The sequence below is a fragment of the Microcaecilia unicolor genome, chromosome 3, assembly GCF_901765095.1.
Source record: "Microcaecilia unicolor chromosome 3, aMicUni1.1, whole genome shotgun sequence".
Lineage (NCBI taxonomy): Eukaryota > Metazoa > Chordata > Amphibia > Gymnophiona > Siphonopidae > Microcaecilia > Microcaecilia unicolor.
The window spans coordinates 185881578-185897044 of NC_044033.1; the positions used below are offsets into that span (position 1 = coordinate 185881578).

Sequence of the window (15467 nt, forward strand, 5' to 3'; positions counted from 1 at the left end):
CAACTGTTTGGTTCTCGCCTGTGCAGGGCACCTTCCCGCTTTCAGATAAGCGTTTTATTTTCGTTTAGGACGCTGTTTACGAGTGCGGATCACTTCGTGTCCCGGAGTAGCTTCACCTTCCGCCTCTCTACTCCATTCCCCAACCGGAAGTCTATGTTTTTTCTTTTAAACGCAGCCAGCGAAATGACAGAGAGGAGCCTAGAGACAATGAAAACTAGTGCTAGAAAGGAGAGCCGCATTACCTGTCTGCCGCCCTTATCTTTAAGGGCTTTCAGCTGTCTTTCCCCCTCCCCCACCCAAAAAAAAAAAAAAAAAGCACAGCTGCCTCTCCTGGGCTCAGAAACTCTTCCCTCGAAGAGGTGCTAACAGACCCAACATAGTGAGCAAAGTGCAGGGAGGACTTAGGGGGAGGGACCCAGCCCCCCCCCCCCCCCCCCAGGTGTGACACCCCCGAGGCCCCGTCTGACCTCTGCCTCTAAATTAGGTTCCCAGCAATAGGTACACAGACAAGGATTTTTTTTAACCAGAAGCAGAGAACTAAGAGAACAATGCAGAAAGAAGAGAGACTGACAGGGCTCACCACCTTCCACCTGCTGGAGACTGAGAATACTGGAATCTTTTCAACTTAGCAAGGGCTCTTATTGGCTCTCTTGGATGAGTCAGAATTCTCAGTCTCCACAACCCGTCACTCACTGGGCTGGGCCAGTCCAGAGAGATACTAAGGAAATAATACAATTGGTTATGGGCGGCCCTGGGGATCCCACAGCCAGTTGGTTTCTCAGGCTATCCACAATAAATATGCATTAGATACAAATGGCTATACTTACCAGCTGAAGGATGGAAACACTATAGGCAGCCCTGCAACCCCTCATTATGGTTGTCTTGTCTTTTAGGTAAACCAAAAATGGCATGAAGAACCAGGTGGTGAAAGTTAATTTTGGTGTGGCACAATGAAACCCAGATCATGCCTGCCACCATACTCCCTCAAAACACATACATCTCCCGCTGAGCACAAAAGTATGGAAAATGGGACACAAAATACATTTTTAAATGAGACTGTAAATGGGTGGGAGGGAAAATAATACCAATACATAAAATATTTTTTTAAACTGTATTTAAAAAAAGGCAAACAATACAAACAGAAAGAGAAGCAAAATACAAAAATATTTAAGCACAATTACATAACATCTGCAACAGAATACATAAAGCTCTTATCAAGTTCCAAGACAAAACAAGGAAGGGGGGGGGGGCAACAAAAGAACAGCTCACAGAAACCCCCCAAGGGGCCCACATCATGGGCCACAGAACTGGGAACAAAGAATAAGCCCTGTTCAGTGTATTCCTGGGGCACAAAATATATGGGTGAAAGAGGAGACACTCGCACTGCCAGTAAGAGCTTTGGTTTCTATCTGTACTGCAGCTTCTCAACACTGAATCCCCACAGTCTTTCCTCAGCCCCTCCACTCCAGCTGGTCTGCATGGTATAGCTTCATTCCTAAGCACTTAAGGCCACAATGCCATGACAACTTTTTTTTTTTTGTTGGGGGGGGGGGGGGGGGGGGACAGGAGGAGGAGAATGATATAGCTGCCTATTACCTGTAATCAGTTTCTACCATTATTCATATCAATAAAATCACAGGTGTTGGATGCAGCCCCTTCCATCCATAACTATACCCTTAAAATTACTGTAACAGGTCCCACACAAACCTTAGTGGAATGCTAACTCCAGCATCCCTCAGCAGCTCTTAATGCAAAGAAGCCAGCCCTCCCTGCAGAATTTCCCTTCCTGTAGCACAGCCAGCTTGGCCGATGCCAAATGTTTGAGATTTCTAACCCATGACCTTATCCTTGGCCAAGACCTTCCATGGAGTTAAGTATTTCAAAACAGTGTTCTGTATTCCATATACAACCTTTTTTTGAAATCAAGTTTTTCTTCATGTATTCCAGGGAAAATAAAGACGAGTATGCTCTCCATAGCTTTGGGGCAGTAGGGCGAGAAGCAGCCCTTTCCCCTCGTGCCTGGAAACATTTGCCATGGGTGATCATTGGCTAGGGTGTAAACAGGTCTATATGTGAGAATAGTGTCCTTGGAAAAAGCTAGAACACACACAGCTGGCTGGCTCCAACAGGACAGAGCAGCACTTTCTAAAAGTTAGACTTTAATTTTGAAAGCTTCATAGTGCTGGGTTCTCAGTTAAGTTTTTTTGTGTTTTTCTTTTTCCTCTTGTAGGTTTAGATTTCCTCCACTCCATGTGCAAATATCATCACCAGGCCAGGCTCCAGCACCATCTCCTCACCCATGTGCTGATTTTCACATGCCATCACAACCACTGCCTGCTTCCCAGGGATGCGTTTGGCCACATAGTTCTCATAGTAGCGACGGTTCATCTGTCGGGTCTCCAGCGTGGCCAGGCCTTGTGGCCAGTTGCGCTCATGTGCATTCTCTATTAGTTCATTGATGATGGAAGTGGGACAGCCACTCTCAACCAGGGAGCGTTTTATGACTGCCTGGAGCACAGCATCTGGTGTGGAAATCATACCTCCCCAACGTGTCACCCGTGCTGGCTGCAGCGAGTTTACCCATCTGTGCAACATACAAGAGAAGGTAGGTCAAAGAAGTGAAGCCCTGAAAGTTTGCTTTAGCAGACTGCCTCTTTGTACAAGGGCAGGAAACATTAACAAGCACAGGGATGGGGAGGAATCTCAGCCATTGCTAAACAGTGAAGTATTCTGGTTGAAACTACTATGCACATACACCAGGCTCAACAGCAAGCTGTGGCTCCCTGTGAAAAAGGCAGTCACTGCAATGGCTAGGCTAAGGAAGGTTATAAAATGAAGGGAAATACCTCAGGAAGTTGTGAAGGCTTATGCCACCATACCCTATAAAGGAGGCTTAACTTCTAAACCAAAAATAAAATTACTACTGCTTTAAAAATGAAAGATCACCACCTGGTATATCAGGCTTCAGCAATCCTGCAAAGACCTGAAACAAATGTTTAATTTTCCTGGTTCTTTTTATGCAAGATCTCTACCTTTTAAGTATTATCAGGCAGGCTGCAATGTCATAAAATGACATGATACAAACGCAGTCCTTGCAGGGTGTCTCTATCCATTCACAGCATTAACACATCTCTCTTCTAGCCAACAGCACATAAACCAGGCAGTGGCAGATTTCCAACCAGATGCAACTCATTAAACAGGGGAGTAAGGAACTTAAACCCATACTACCCTTCTATCCTCACCAAAGCATTTTCATTTGCGTTACTTACTCGAGAATTTCATTGTACTCGATTGTTTCTTCCAGATTCTGCAGGTTAGGGTTGACACTGCGTATCGCCCTCATATAAGCTTTCAGTAACTGAATGTCCCGTTTCTGCAAGAGTAGCAAAGACAGAAGAAAAGAAACCAGTAAGAGAGCCACCACCTGTCAACTCTACATCTTCCTTTCATTCCAATTTCACCACACAAGTAGATGTGGAAAAATGTGAAAGATCAAGGCCAGACACTGAGCTTCACCTGTTGGAGCATAGGCCCAGGGCTGCAGACCTCAGCTCATATCAAGCCAGCACCAAACAGGCTGAAGACTGAGATCAGCATCTGTTGCTAGGATTTCTACTGTGCTCTCTGGCATCATCTTGCTATAAGACGATGCGCTGGACTGGACTACATCCAGACTCCTCATATCACACTAGACATCTGTTGTATAAGGTACCACAGGATGGGGGTATGCATCTCTTCTTTGCAGGGAGTCATCACTATTTCTAAATAGACAGTACAGAATGCTGCTGCTAAAGAAAAACTTTAGGCCATCACAAGGTAGGGGAGGGATGAGTTTTATTTACTTCTACACCCCCAAATAAAGCTGCTACCTGTTCCGAGAGCTGATGTTTGCTTTCTGCAGCTGCCTTCTCCAACTCCCCTATTCTCATCTGCTGCTGCTGCACCACAGACCTCAGATGCTTAATACAGTTATGGTTCGGCAACTCATCTTTGGGCATTTCCAAACTATGAGAGGAAAAAAAGTTTTGTATGAAGGTACACATTGGGGTAATATTTAGTTCTCCTGTAAATATTGCACCTGCTAAACAAGAAACATCTTTTTAAATGCAAACGATCCTGTTTCCTTTAGGATTGAATGGACTGTGATGGCTTTTTATTTTTATACCACAAAACCTTATAAAACACAAAAACAACCACCAAAAGATCTAATTCTTAAAGAACAGTCATTCAGGTGAGCAGCACAAGATGGGGTGAGGTACTGACATGCACCAACCAACAGGAAGATCTTGGAATGTTTGATGATCAAATTACTAAAGGGGAGGGTGGGTTAACGCCAGATCCAGAAGCATGCTAAGGGTACAAAAGGAAGAGTAGAAAATGGTTTTCCTCTCCTTATGCAGGTTGGTGGTGGCACCTCATCTGAATACTGTGCTCAGTTCCGGAGGACACCCCTCCAGAAAGACAGCAAAGTTCATCCACAAAGGGGCCACGTAAAATGTGCAGAGTCTGCCCCAAATATGTGAACCCTATAGCTGAGAAAGGAGAGGGGGATGATAAATCCAGAACAGGAAAGAGACTAAGCCAAAAACACTGGCAGGGATCTACAGCTATATGTCCTATGATTTTCCTATGGAAAAAGCAGTTTACAGAATCAGTTTGATAGTGTCAAAAATTGGAAAAAAAAAAAGCCTTAGTAATATTCTTAATCAGACTAAGAACTCCATAGAACTCCTGGATTATGGGTCAGATACAATTGTTGCATCTCTATTTTAAATACCTCCAAAGATGTAAATAATACCAAGCAGCTAATGTTCATGAGTGGAGAGAAAAACTTAATCAATGGGGTGGGTCATGATTTTTGACTGGAAGGGACTAGACCCAACAGTAACATAAGGAAATAGTATGTCCTTCATGGAAAGGGTGGTAGATGAATGAACATTTTCCCAATTATTAGCATTCAGGGAGGTTTTAAAGTAGTTTGAGCATCCTCAAACTGAAAAGTAAGGGCAAGCCAGAGATCACATGAAATCTTTACGGGATTTAGCTCAAGCATGTTGCGTTCAGGTACCATATGCATTTTCCTGTATCCAGAGGCTTTGTACCCAACACAAGGATGAAGTGACTTGCCCCAAGGTCACAAGGAGCAGCATTGGGATTTGAAACTTGGCATCCCTGCTTCTCCGGCCATTACTTTAACTGCTAGGCTGTTCCTCCTCTAACTGTAGTAAACAGCTATAGGATCTATGGTAGACTCAAAACAACTCCTCCCTTTTCACTTACCCACATCCTTGCTCACACATCACAGGGCGCTTTGGATTATGTTCACAGTCGTTGAGATGAGACATCAGGTTATCCAGTCGCACCACTGCAGTACAGCCAAAAACTGCGTTATCACATGTGATCTGCAGCTTAGAGAGCATATTCCGCATAATGCGTGGTACCGGGCGGAGGTGGGCAACAGTCACCACACTGCGATCTACAGGGCAGGTCTGTTGCTGGGAGAACCACTGAGTGATGCAGGCATTACAAAAAGCATGTTCACAGTGAGGAGCCTGGCAGACAGGAGAGAAGGCACAGCAGTATTAGACTATCTACTATGCACATAAGAGCCGTTATGTTCAAAACACATCCAAACCAGCAGTTAGAAAATTTACTAGACCCAGCAATAAATAAGTTCATTTTACCCCACATTCAGTCATTTCCAACAGGAGGCAGTCACCAGATTTCCTTAGACAACTATCCATTGGACACCAGATTAATGACTTCATATTTTTATTTTTTGTTACATTTGTACCCCGTGCTTTCCCACTCATGGCAGGCTCAATGTGCTGGATTTGATTGCAAGACAGAATATTGTATGTTACATTAGTATTTATGTAAGATTTATAGCATATCTTTAGGACTGAAGAGCTCGTGAATGAACTCCACTCAATTACCACATTTCACTTTGTAGTAAAAGGCCTCCCCCCTCTCTCATGTTAAGGGTACCCTTTCCAGGAAATTGATGCGAGGCAGCCAGGAGGAGGGAATCTAACCACTGATAGACCTGTACCAGTTCATTATTGTGCAAAACAAAGTTACAAATAAAGAACACTAAATGAGAAGGTTATGTGTTTATGGGATGGAGAACCAATGTAATTTGCAGGCATCTACGTAACTGCAGTTATCAGGACGTGGTGTTAAGGAGTAAGGATAAAAACTCAATATGGAGGCATCGTATCTCAGAGGAATATGAAATTAATAAGAAATATTAATAACCATGATACAGTAGACCAACTCAGAAGAGACAGCAGCCATTTTAACAAAAGTAGCCCTTTGCTACAACTGGAAGTTCAAATTATTTTACAACAAATAAGCTCAACTCTACCCTCCTTTACAGGGCAGCATAGCTACAAAAGAACTGAAATTTTACAGGAGGAAGGAGACACTAGGTGTGTAATTGTCAGCAGTGTTCCCCTCTAAGCCCAGTGCACAAGCCATTTTGCAGAAATGTATCAACTTCTAGAACTGCCACATGGCAGGGAAAATACCTGCACTGCAGAGCTCACATCCTGCCACCACATCAGAGCCTGCCAGGCTGGGTCCAGAATTTTTCCTCTCTCAGCACCCCCCCCCCCCCCCCACACACACATCTACCTTGATCTGGTTTTACTACGGGGGTGGGCGGTCTTCAGCAATAGCAAAGATTTACATACTGCCTGTGGGCTGGCCCTGGAATCTTCCCCCCTGCTACACCCCACCCCCTCTGATGCAACTTACTTTCTGGCAGGGCCAGTCACAGGCAGGATGTGTGAATCAATGCTGCTGCTAGCCACCTCTGGCAGTAAACATTTTTGAAGGTACCCTGTGTGTGTGTGTGTGTGGGGGGGGGGGGGGGGGGGGGGGGAGAGAAAGGAGATGGTGGACAACAGGAGATAGGGCGGAAACAAGACTATATGTGACATGATTGTTTGTAGGGACAGAGAGGTGTTAAATGTGGACTGATGCAGTATATATAGGTGGGTGCACGAGCAGAATGTGTTAGCTGGTATGAGTATGTGTGCTGAGAAGGGGGGGGTAGTGTGTATTGTGGGGCCTGGACAGTTAAACATGCCATGTCAAATATATTTTGAAATATGTTCTGTAATAAGTTACTATACTGCATAATAGAAAGTTTTCACAGGGAAGTAAACATTTTTTGCAAGTGAAAAATTGATTGCGACAACCCAGTCCTTGGAGGAAACTATCAGTAAGGTAGTTCTGCCCATAATATCCCTGTAACAGCTATCTTCAAGGAATTACCAGTCATGTCTTGTTTTTATTTATTTTTTTTTGTTACATTTGTACCCCGCACGTTCCCACTCATGGCAGGCTCAATGCAGCTTACATGGGGCAATGAAGGGTTAAGTGACTTGCCCAGAGTCACAAGGAGCTGCCTGTGCCTGAAGTGGGAATCAAACTCAGTTCCTCAGGACCAAAGTCCACCACCCTAACCACTATGGGAGTACATTCTATGGAAGGGGAGGGGCCCAAATTGGATTCAGAGTAGCCCAATGGTTAGTGCCACAGGCTTTGCGTCTGGTGGCCTGGGTTTGATTCCAACTGCAGCTCCTTGTGACCTTGGGCAAGTCACTTAACCCTCAAATGCCCCAGGAACAAAAACAGATTGTGAGCCCTCTAGAGACAGAGAAAAGTACCTGCATATAAAAGTGTACAGCACTGCGTACGTCTCGTGGCACTATACGAATGATTAGTAGTAGTAAAGCTCTGAGTTTGGCTACTTGTGCTGGATTTGATTGCAACACAGAATATTGTATGTTACATTAGATTACTGCTGCTTTTGACACTGTACATCATAACTTATTTTTGAAACAAATGAAAGACCTGGGTATTAAGGGGAAGGTGTTATCTTTTTTTTTTTTTTTAATTTTCAAGAAGTCTTTAATAAGTAATACAAAAAATCTGAAACATAGTACATCGTGCATATCGTGTTACATGTCAATTATGTAAGACACAAGTCTCTTAGAATGAAGCATATATGCAAGACAGAGCATAGTGAGTATCATGATATACCAAAAGAACAATTCTTACTGCATTAAAACGTCTAGTGAACTATTCAGAGTAACCATTCCAGAACTTCAACTTTTCAAAGTTTTTTTTTTTTTAATATATATTGGTCCCAGCTTCATTTGCACCTTTACCACACAGAACCCCCTCCCACCCTTCCGAGCACCACCTTAACAGAAGACATCGATCAAATTATACATGAAGGAGACAAGAATCCCAGATCTGATGCCATCTACACATTCGATTACGCCTTTCTGCTAGAAGTTTTTCCATCTCGCAGACATGCCTCAATTTTTGGATCTACCTGGTAATGGGTGGGGTCATGGGCTGTTTCCAATGGGCAGCAATTATAACTCTTGCAGCGCTTATAGCCTGTCCCACAAGGTGTTCTTTGTTTACCTCTTTCAAAGTGTAGTTCGCGTCCGTCAAGGCAAGATTTAATCTGAATGGAAGATTCTATTATTCCACAGGGCTCCATTTTTGTCTGTGGTTCTGATCTATTCAATATCTATAAGAGTCATGTTCTTACTTGCTTGGGTCTTCACTTTAGATTATATGCAGATTTGCAATTCTTCCCCCTCCCTCCCCCAATAATAGGCACTATTGTTGCAGTTTTGCAATATCTGTGTTTGTGGGTCATGAAGTCATGGATGAGCACAAAGATTCAAATTAATCTGTCCAAAACACATTTTGTTCATATCTGGGAATACCTTTTCAACTCCAGTTCCTTTACCTTTGAATACTGATGGTTAGAAACCCCTATTGTTTCTGAAAATAAATAGCTCAACATTATGGTGCACCCTTCCCTATCACTTCAACCTCAAATTTAGTAGTATGATATAGAAGCTGAAATGGATTAGGAAGTTGAAAGGCCTATTGCCTACTGCAAACTAACAGTTGTACAATGTTTTAACACCACTACGAGACTGTAATTTGTTTTATTTAGGAATCCCTGCTTGTACTTGTGTACTTCAAGTTGTGCAGAATGCAGATGCACATTTGCTTTCTGGTTTATCACATCACGCCAACACAGAGTTACATACAACAGCAAGTGTAGTTTTGTCCTTGATATACAAAGCTCTGAACAATACTACTCTGCTTGCTGTAGTGAGTTTGCCGAGGATCTATTGACCAACTCATTCTCTGGTCTGACAAATTGTTGATGTCCCATCTTTTTATCACATCACACTCAAAGTGTGTACCGCTCCTCAATGTTTCATGTAGAAGGGGCTATGTTAGAGAACACACCCGCTGTCAATGACCACCAGATCACTTGTGTTACACAATTTAGAAAACAATTAAAGGTATATTTGTCAAATTCTTTACTCCCTGGGTCATTCCATGCCAAGTGGTCTAAACCTTCCCACCATCATGTCTCCAATTTTGTTCAAATTTTATCTATTGCGCGAGTCAGGTGTTAAACGAAGTTTCCCAAAATTTGAGGTCTCTAACTGCAATAGTTGCAGATCTAGACCCCCTTTTCTGAAAGATTGTCAGTCCATGAGCGCGCGACATTTACCAAAATGCCATTTTTGGGGTCTAATAAAATCTAAACATTATAAGAATGGCTAAAAAATTCAAATCCTGTACAGTTTTTGATGCTAAATTCCGATTAAATACATTTTAACATTATGGATGCAAAATCCAGTCAAACAAGTTGACTCAAGGTGTGCATCAAAATTGGTCACGACTCATCGGAACATATTTGGACCAATATTTAGACCGCAACAACTTCCATGCAAACAAAGATATGGAAATTTTGAACAAGCTAGATTTGCAACTAACCAGCATCTATAACCGCCCTGCAGGATCTCTTCAAAGTCGGCACTGTCAGCGCAAATGGTAAAATGTACCAAAGTTCAAAGCCAATTATTAAAAAAAAAAAAAAAAAGTCTACCTGAATCAGCTTGTGAACAGTATCATCTGAAAGAGAAAATTGAGCTCTACAACACTGATATGTTTTTGTTTTGTCTCAGGTGGAGACAATCTTCTTTCAACTGGCAGAGTAGGATCAGAGGGGACCCCATAGGACTCTTCTGAAAATTATCTGGGATCTTCCTCTTCCTACCACGAGCACTCATCATCGTTATCGGACAAAAGCTCTCCAAGAGCAGCCCGAACCAGAGCCGTCTAGACATCGAAAAACGATGACCTTGAGGGGGATGTCGAGAAGTCGACCCCTGCCTGGACTGCCGCGAAGCTTCTTCCGCCAACATCGAGTGAGAGTCGACCCGGGTGGCGGCTGACGCCGATGCCGCAAGCAGCACCGAGGACAGGGACCTCACCACAGGCGATGCAGAAGGCGCAAGCACCCCTGGCACTGAAGCAGACTGGCGCAGCAATCCCTCCAAAAGCTCTGGAAGAAGGGCCCTGATGCGCTCGTTGAGAGCTTCCATCGGAAATGGCTGGGAGGTCGGTACAGGAGCCGGAGGCAGAATCTGAGTGAGCTCGAGAGCTGGTACCAGGCTGCCAGAAGACAGGCGCATCGGCACCTCTTGTATAGAGGGTGAGCAGTCCTCCTGGCGCCGACGCTTCTCAGGTGCCGAATCCCTCGGCTCTCCGGAGCTCTTGGTAACGTGCATGGAAGAACGATGACGGTGCTTCTTAGCCTTCGCTCGATGCCTGTCATCAAGACTCCTCGGTACCGAAGAGGATGTGGAATCCACACGCCTGCTCGGGGCCGGGTCCGACGAAGGTTGGTCCTGGGGGGCCTGTATAGCAGGAGTCCTCAAGACAGGTGGAGACCCACTTGATGCCTCACTGCTCCCAGCACGATGTGGTCGTTCGGCAGATTACCTGCGCTCTCTATGTCGATGCTTCCCGCGACGTCGACGCTGCCGACCTCAGTAACGATGTCGAAGGACCGGACCGATCAGCAAAAAGTTTTCCCGAACTTGGCATTATCTGTACTGTCTTGAATGTTGCAAGTTGCTTCATTAATAAAAATATTTAAAGTGGGAAAAAAAAAAAGTTTTTCCCGTTGAACCTCCCGAGACACTTGGGTCTGTTTCTTCATCAAAGGACACAGCTTACAAGCAGCTGGAAGAAGATCGGGCCCAGGGCCCTGGAGACAAGTGGGGGTCGGTACCCGAGATGGTCCAGTTGCAGCGAGTACAACACTTGAAGCCGCTGGGTGTCCTCGATGACATGGACGGAAAAAAACAGCGGCTGTGAAATAAAAAAGACTCGATGCCAATAAAAAGGCACAAAAAGGGAGCAAAAACCGGCCGAGCAGCCTAAAAAGCGGCCATGGCGAAAAAAAGAAGAAAAACAGTAGTGTGAAAAAACTAAAGAAAATAAAGGGAAACTATAAATTCTACTTTTTTTTTTTTAGTTTTGTGAAAACAAAAAGAATGAAGCAGGTACGCAAAAAGTCTCCTGGGCCTAAAAGGAACACAGTAGGACACCGTGTCGCCTCAGACGTGGATAAAAAGAAACTGAAGAGGGCACACTCGCATCGTGGGTGGGAAGCCATTCGCGTATGCGCGGTGTGTTCGGCCCGTGCGACGGAGCGTTCGAGAATTCTTTGTTTTGCTATGCAAGTTTTTGCCGGTCTCCTGGGGCCGTTGCGGACAACTACCCAATCATGAGAACAAGCAGCCTGCTTGTCCTCGGAGAATGGCTGCATATACTATAGCATGACATGTACCCATTCCTATCCTAGCTAAGAATTTAAGCACCATTCTGACCTCATGTGCAACTTTCTTTAAATTAGTCTAACTCCTGTAACTCTTATATGTTCCATCTTTGCTTACACCATATGCTCTCAAAATATTTTATTATGTATGTTGAATTGTAATACAGCACACTATGCTATAATTTGTATTATAATTTGAATATGTTTACTGCTGTAATTATCTATTGCTTGTGCTTGACTTACACTTGCTGTACACCACCTTGACTGAATTCCTTCAAAAAGGTAGTAAATAAATCCTAATAAATGCCTCTCATAGCACCTGCCAGTTCTTTAGCTGATAAGATCTCCCCTCTATAATAGACCACCAACAGATGGGATGCAGACCAAGAGTACTTCACTTTTAACTTAGAGGACCTCAGTTTTGGCTTCAATTCTTTCCTCTTTTAAAGGGTGAAAGACAAGTCCTGATAACTTGGATCTTTTCCTTCTTGTAGGCCACTGGACCCCCTTGCTGGTATTTCTGTATTAGTCCAAACCAAGGCAGGAAACCACCTCTATGAAAATCCAAACAGCAGCAAAAGGAGAAGCAGATGAGACAAGATGAGTAGCAAAAAGAAGAACTTTAAGGCACCAGGAAAAGACCAGACGTCTGGCAGTGACAAGCTCCTGCTTCAGGGGTCACAAACAGATTCTGATGCAGTGTGTGGTAAAAAGTTAAAGCAGCAAAGATCTCTGCCAACAAACTGCAGAGCGTACAACCAAACCAGGGAACTAGATACTGAAGCAGGCAATTTGTGCTGCCAAAACGCAGCCCAGTGTCTGGTCTTTTTCTGGTGCCTTAATGAAGTTGTTCTTTTTGCTACACCCCATGTGAAGTTGTACTTCATCCTCTACTCCTGCTACTATTCTATTTCTGTATTAGTGAGAAGGTAATCCACCTAAGTGGATGAACACTAACTCCCACGTAAATGTAACAGCGTAAAGAGAGTGGGAAGTGGACCAATGACTCCAGGGAAATGGGATATAAACCTTATATCCCGTTTCCCTGGAGTCATTGGTCCACTTCCCACTCTCTTTACGCTATTTCTGTATTAGTGCCATGATACATGTGTACCACAAAAGCTTTACCACTATCTAATTTGTTATTTTTTTTGAGGGGGGAGGGGAGAAAATTCAAAAGCCCTAACTCTCAATATAAGGGCAGTCACCCTTTCACACTGTTCTCTATCAGGGCACAAATCTCACACTACTATTGTCATGTCTTAAGGATCCTTAGGATCTGCCACCCTCCAGAACTATGGGTTATTACAATATTTTCTATTTGCAGTATCACTAATGTTGTACTGTAACATGTCACTCTGTAGGTTCCGACTATAGACGAGTTGTATTTCCTCCAATATTTCCACTTTATTTTCTAGCTTGTTTTGTTTCCTCCATGCATACACTCTGCTCCTGGAGCTATGAATCTCAATTCTTATAGAAGATCTCATGAGATTACTTCACCTTGTCTAATCCAATCTTACCTATTTCTTCCTCAGAGCCTTCACCCCCAGATTCATATGACGCCATACTAGCCAGAGAAGCCACATGTACTGCACTGTTGAGGTTCACCCATTTTAAACTCTGCAACATTATTTCCCCTTGATTGGTTTTGACTTTGCTGCCATGTATGTACCATTCAATATCAAGCCAACCTCAAATATTGCTGATGGGCTGGGATTTTACGTTAATACAAAGAATGAAGCACTACAAGCTCAAGTTGCCATCAGGGCTGTCAACATCACTTCCTCCAGAAATAAAAAGATATTAACATTTCTTTAGGGTTTGTTTTTTTTTACTTTGTATTTTAAAATGATAAACAATTACGACGACAATATAAAACATACTGTGTGCCTTCAAGTACATGGCTTTAACAAGCAACATCAAAAGAAAGACTCCTCCAGCACCAGAACACTATTCTGTTGATTAGGCACTGCAAGCTAAAAGCAGAGGAGATTTGGCAAAAGACAATCCTCACACATGACAGGGCTTATCTGTTTTGTAATGCTGAGCTGGGGCAATCTTTCCCTCCAGAAATCAATGCTAGGGCTACAAGTGAGGGGACTCAGAAAAGAAGGTAAGACGCACAAGTCAACTGATGGTATTCTGGATTTAGTGTGCACCATTTGGAGCACTGGCATTCCAAATGAGCCTTTTTGGAATTCTTTTGGGTTTCAGCATTTTTTTTTTTTTAAGTTTAGCTTAGTGAGTTACATTCAAGTACAGTAGGCATTACGTCAGCGAGCTTAAAGTTTGTACCCAAGGCAACGGAAAGTTTTTAAAATGCTGTCTTGCTTTTACAATTGTCACTGTCCCAACTGATGTGACATTACTGAAGTCACCCAACAAAGCAATCAAACTTGTACTTATCTAATGTTACAATATCCCTTCCTCAACTTTTTTTTTTTAATATATAAAGACCACAAAAAGGAACAGCATGAAAACACGCTTTGCCACAAACCAAGTGTGACATTTACAATATAACCCCCATATCCTCCATACCCTTTCACCAATACACTCATTTACAATCCCAACACACTGCATTTTAACAGCCCCCCCCCCCCCCCCCCCAGTGCTCCAATGTCACAAATTTAGCAGAAGACTGTGTGCTGTATGTGAAAGTCTATTCCAAATCGGAGACCTGACTTGTTGGAATGTCTACTAGGCCTTTGGGGACCCCTGGTTTACATCCACTCTCACCATATCAACTGATACAGCTCATTTCTCCATTCCACTAGCAACGAGTAGAACTGTCTCCCAATTCTTTAGATACATTTTCTTGCCAACAGAAAAACCTCATGTAATATGGCACTGGCACTTTGTCTAGTACCCAGCATGACAAAGTTGGAAAACAGCATAACATTGACCTGCACTGGAATGTGCTTGCCCAGAGCAGCAGTCAGATAGGTCACAATTCTCCTCCAGAAGTCTTGAATCTGCACACAGCTCCAGAATATATGTCTCAAATATGCTGGATAAGTGCCATACCAAGGGCAAGCTGCAGAATCTGCAATTTGTGATAAAAGCGCACATTGTGGAAAGACATACATATGCATCAGAAACTTATACTGTTGCTCCTGTAGGAGAGATGACAATTTTTTTTATATTGTTCATCAGGAGATGCAAAGTGTCCCCTGATATATGTATCAGCATCCACAAGCTCTCTCTTCCAAGCGGATACCATTGGTTCATAGTCCCATGGAAGGTCTAGACTACCCAAACTGGCTTGATAAAAATAGGCTTGCTCTAGTGTCTTTAGCAAGAGTAAAGCTTTCCACAATAAGATCTATTGCATCTTCAGTCAGAGTTGAGGTGAGTCTTGGGCTCATAGGTAGCCCTCTGCCTGCAATGTCTCTCAAAGGATTTAAAACAACTCTGAAGTAACCATGTCTTTCGCATACTTCAAGCCTTTAGCTATCCGTGTAGATAAGACTTGGATATATCAGGATCAAACTCCTTACTGCTCCACTGGGGCATCTTTTAGAAAAGTTAAATTGAAAGAAGAAGTCTATTACATTTCAAATAGCAAATCTTTAAGTTAGATTATGTCCTTCCTATATTCATTTTCATAAACAGTTGAAATTGTGAAGCATTAAATACTTCTACACAAATGGGAAAAAGGAGTAATGTTTATAAAACAGTATATACTAATGTCCGAAGTATAGGACATAAGGTTTTAGATCTTGAGGCTGTGATGAAGAGGCTGATTTGAATTTAGTGGCGAACAGAGACATGCCTCACAGAG

General features: G+C 43.2%; 1 protein-coding gene across 4 annotated transcripts in view; it reads right to left on the reverse strand.

Annotated features, from left to right (window-relative positions):
• Positions 1-1553: 1553 nt before the first annotated feature.
• Positions 1554-15467, reverse strand: part of RNF41 (ring finger protein 41) — a 50942-nt gene continuing 37028 nt past the window's right edge. For all 4 annotated transcript variants that reach the window (XM_030196771.1, XM_030196770.1, XM_030196768.1 and 1 more), the window contains exons 3-6: positions 5281-5552; positions 3870-4005; positions 3270-3373; positions 1554-2584 (exon numbers count right to left, since the gene is read on the reverse strand). In XM_030196771.1, the coding sequence (XP_030052631.1) occupies positions 2233-2584; positions 3270-3373; positions 3870-4005; positions 5281-5552 (864 nt within the window). In that variant the 3' untranslated portion in view covers positions 1554-2232. The remainder of the gene's footprint in view (positions 2585-3269; positions 3374-3869; positions 4006-5280; positions 5553-15467) is intronic.